This window comes from Squalius cephalus, assembly GCF_949319135.1.
Source record: "Squalius cephalus genome assembly, chromosome: 11".
In the NCBI taxonomy this organism is placed as follows: domain Eukaryota; kingdom Metazoa; phylum Chordata; class Actinopteri; order Cypriniformes; family Leuciscidae; genus Squalius; species Squalius cephalus.
The window spans coordinates 3,710,765-3,713,264 of NC_137132.1; the positions used below are offsets into that span (position 1 = coordinate 3,710,765).

The 2,500-nt window shown below is 47.5% G+C and overlaps 1 protein-coding gene across 1 annotated transcript in view; it reads left to right on the forward strand.

Moving 5' to 3' along the window:
* The window catches only part of LOC307167514 (interleukin-1 receptor accessory protein-like), a 37,399-nt gene extending 35,435 nt beyond the window's left edge, over positions 1-1,964 (forward strand). Inside the window, exon 13 of the mRNA XM_079886678.1 lies at positions 1,307-1,964. Within this exon, the coding sequence (XP_079742804.1) occupies positions 1,307-1,719 (413 nt within the window). The 3' untranslated portion in view covers positions 1,720-1,964. The remainder of the gene's footprint in view (positions 1-1,306) is intronic.
* The last annotated feature ends 536 nt before the right edge of the window (positions 1,965-2,500 follow it).

Here is a 2,500-nt window from a genome sequence, read left to right on the forward strand (position 1 = left end):
GGAGACTGGTGGTGGTAGTGAGTCCCTGCAGTGTGTGTGTGTGTGTGTGTGTGTGTGTTAACCTGTATCTGTGTGTAGCTATAACAGACGATACGCTGAGGTGTGTGTCTCAGAGCCGGAGACTGGTGGTGGTAGTGAGTCCCCGCAGTGTGTGTGTGTGTGTGTGTGTGTGTGTGTGTGTGTGTGTGTGTGTGTTAACCTGTATCTGTGTGTAGCTATAACAGACGATACGCTGAGGTGTGTGTCTCAGAGCCGGAGACTGGTGGTGGTAGTGAGTCCCTGCAGTGGTGTGTGTGTGTGTGTGTGTGTGTGTGTGTGTGTGTGTGTGTGTGTGTGTGTGTGTGTGTGTGTGTGTGTGTGTGTTAACCTTTATCTGTGTGTAGCTATAACAGACGATACGCTGAGGTGTGTGTCTCAGAGCCGGAGACTGGTGGTGGTAGTGAGTCCCTGCAGTGTGTGTGTGTGTGTGTGTGTGTGTGTGTGTGTGTTAACCTGTATCTGTGTGTAGCTATAACAGACGATACGCTGAGGTGTGTGTCTCAGAGCCGGAGACTGGTGGTGGTAGTGAGTCCCTGCAGTGTGTGTGTGTGTGTGTGTGTGTGTGTGTGTGTGTGTGTGTGTGTGTGTTAACCTGTATCTGTGTGTAGCTATAACAGACGATACGCTGAGGTGTGTGTCTCAGAGCCGGAGACTGGTGGTGGTAGTGAGTCCCTGCAGTGTGTGTGTGTGTGTGTGTGTGTTAACCTGTATCTGTGTGTAGCTATAACAGACGATACGCTGAGGTGTGTGTCTCAGAGCCGGAGACTGGTGGTGGTAGTGAGTCCCTGCAGTGTGTGTGTGTGTGTGTGTGTGTGTGTGTGTGTGTGTGTGTGTGTGTGTGTGTGTGTGTGTGTGTTAACCTGTATCTGTGTGTAGCTATAACAGACGATACGCTGAGGTGTGTGTCTCAGAGCCGGAGACTGGTGGTGGTAGTGAGTCCCTGCAGTGTGTGTGTGTGTGTGTGTGTGTGTGTGTGTGTGTGTGTGTGTGTTAACCTGTATCTGTGTGTAGCTATAACAGACGATACGCTGAGGTGTGTGTCTCAGAGCCGGAGACTGGTGGTGGTAGTGAGTCCCTGCAGTGTGTGTGTGTGTGTGTGTGTGTGTGTGTGTGTGTGTGTGTGTGTTAACCTGTATCTGTGTGTAGCTATAACAGACGATACGCTGAGGTGTGTGTCTCAGAGCCGGAGACTGGTGGTGGTAGTGAGTCCCTGCAGTGTGTGTGTGTGTGTGTGTGTGTGTGTGTGTTAACCTGTATCTGTGTGTAGCTATAACAGACGATACGCTGAGGTGTGTGTCTCAGAGCCGGAGACTGGTGGTGGTAGTGAGTCCCTGCAGTGCTGTTCGAGGGACACAGGCGCTGCTGGAGCTCCAGGCCGGATTGACCAGCATGCTTCACGGCGGGAGTCTCCGGGTGGTTCTGATCCAGTTCAAACCGGTCCAGAGGAAGAGCTGGGTCAAAGAGCTGCGCCGGGCCCGTCTCGCGCTCACACTCATCCGCTGGCAGGGCGAGAAGTCCACTCCTCTCACCTCACGCTTCTGGAAACAACTGCAGCTCGAGCTTCCCATGAGCAGGAGCCCGGAGAAACACACACCCCTGCCAGACGTCACACAACACACACAACACACACATCCTGCAAAGGACAAGCTAATCCAGTGCTATTCCACAAGTGCGTTGTAGACATCCGTTCAGTGTGTGTGAAGTCGTCCCTTCACTTCGCTCACTGTTCCCTATATCATACAGGGTTTCTAATTTACTTTTTCACTCTTTTATATATATAAACTCCTGTCATCCTTCCTCTTTCATCTTCATCCTTTTCACCAAAAGTGTGTTTTAGTTGGACAGATCAACACAGAACATCAAAAAAAAGTTGGATTTTGGAAAATATCAGTATTTTCTGTTAATCAAACGCTCTTTAATCTTCGCTATTGCTTCAGTGCACATGAACGTGTGTTGTGTAGTGACGTGTGTGTGTTCAGGTTAGCCAGATATGAGCCGATCCTGCACAATAAGCTGTATTTAATATATCATGATGATTCCCGAGTTCAGTATTTGTGCTAAATCTGCACAGAAAGTTGAATAGTGGATGCCATATAGTTGAGTCAAGTGGCCTTTATTTATACAGCACTTTATACAGTACAGATCGCCTCAAAACACCAGACAATAGTGTCACTGTTCAGTGTTGATTCAGTTCCGTTCAATAACTGTGATGTCATCATCAGCTCTCAGCCAATCGTGGCACTTCATTCAGATATATTAAGTGTCTACGACAGAGAATGAAATTAAGTGAGTGAATTCTGACGTCGATGTGTGTATTGTGTGCCGGAGAGGGTTTAATTTGATCAGACCCTAACTGTGCCTTATTGGTATTTAATAATTTTTGTATTATTTTTGTACTATTATAATATGGATTAATATTCTGAATTACCTTTTATTTTTTTATATAGTCAGTTTTCATATA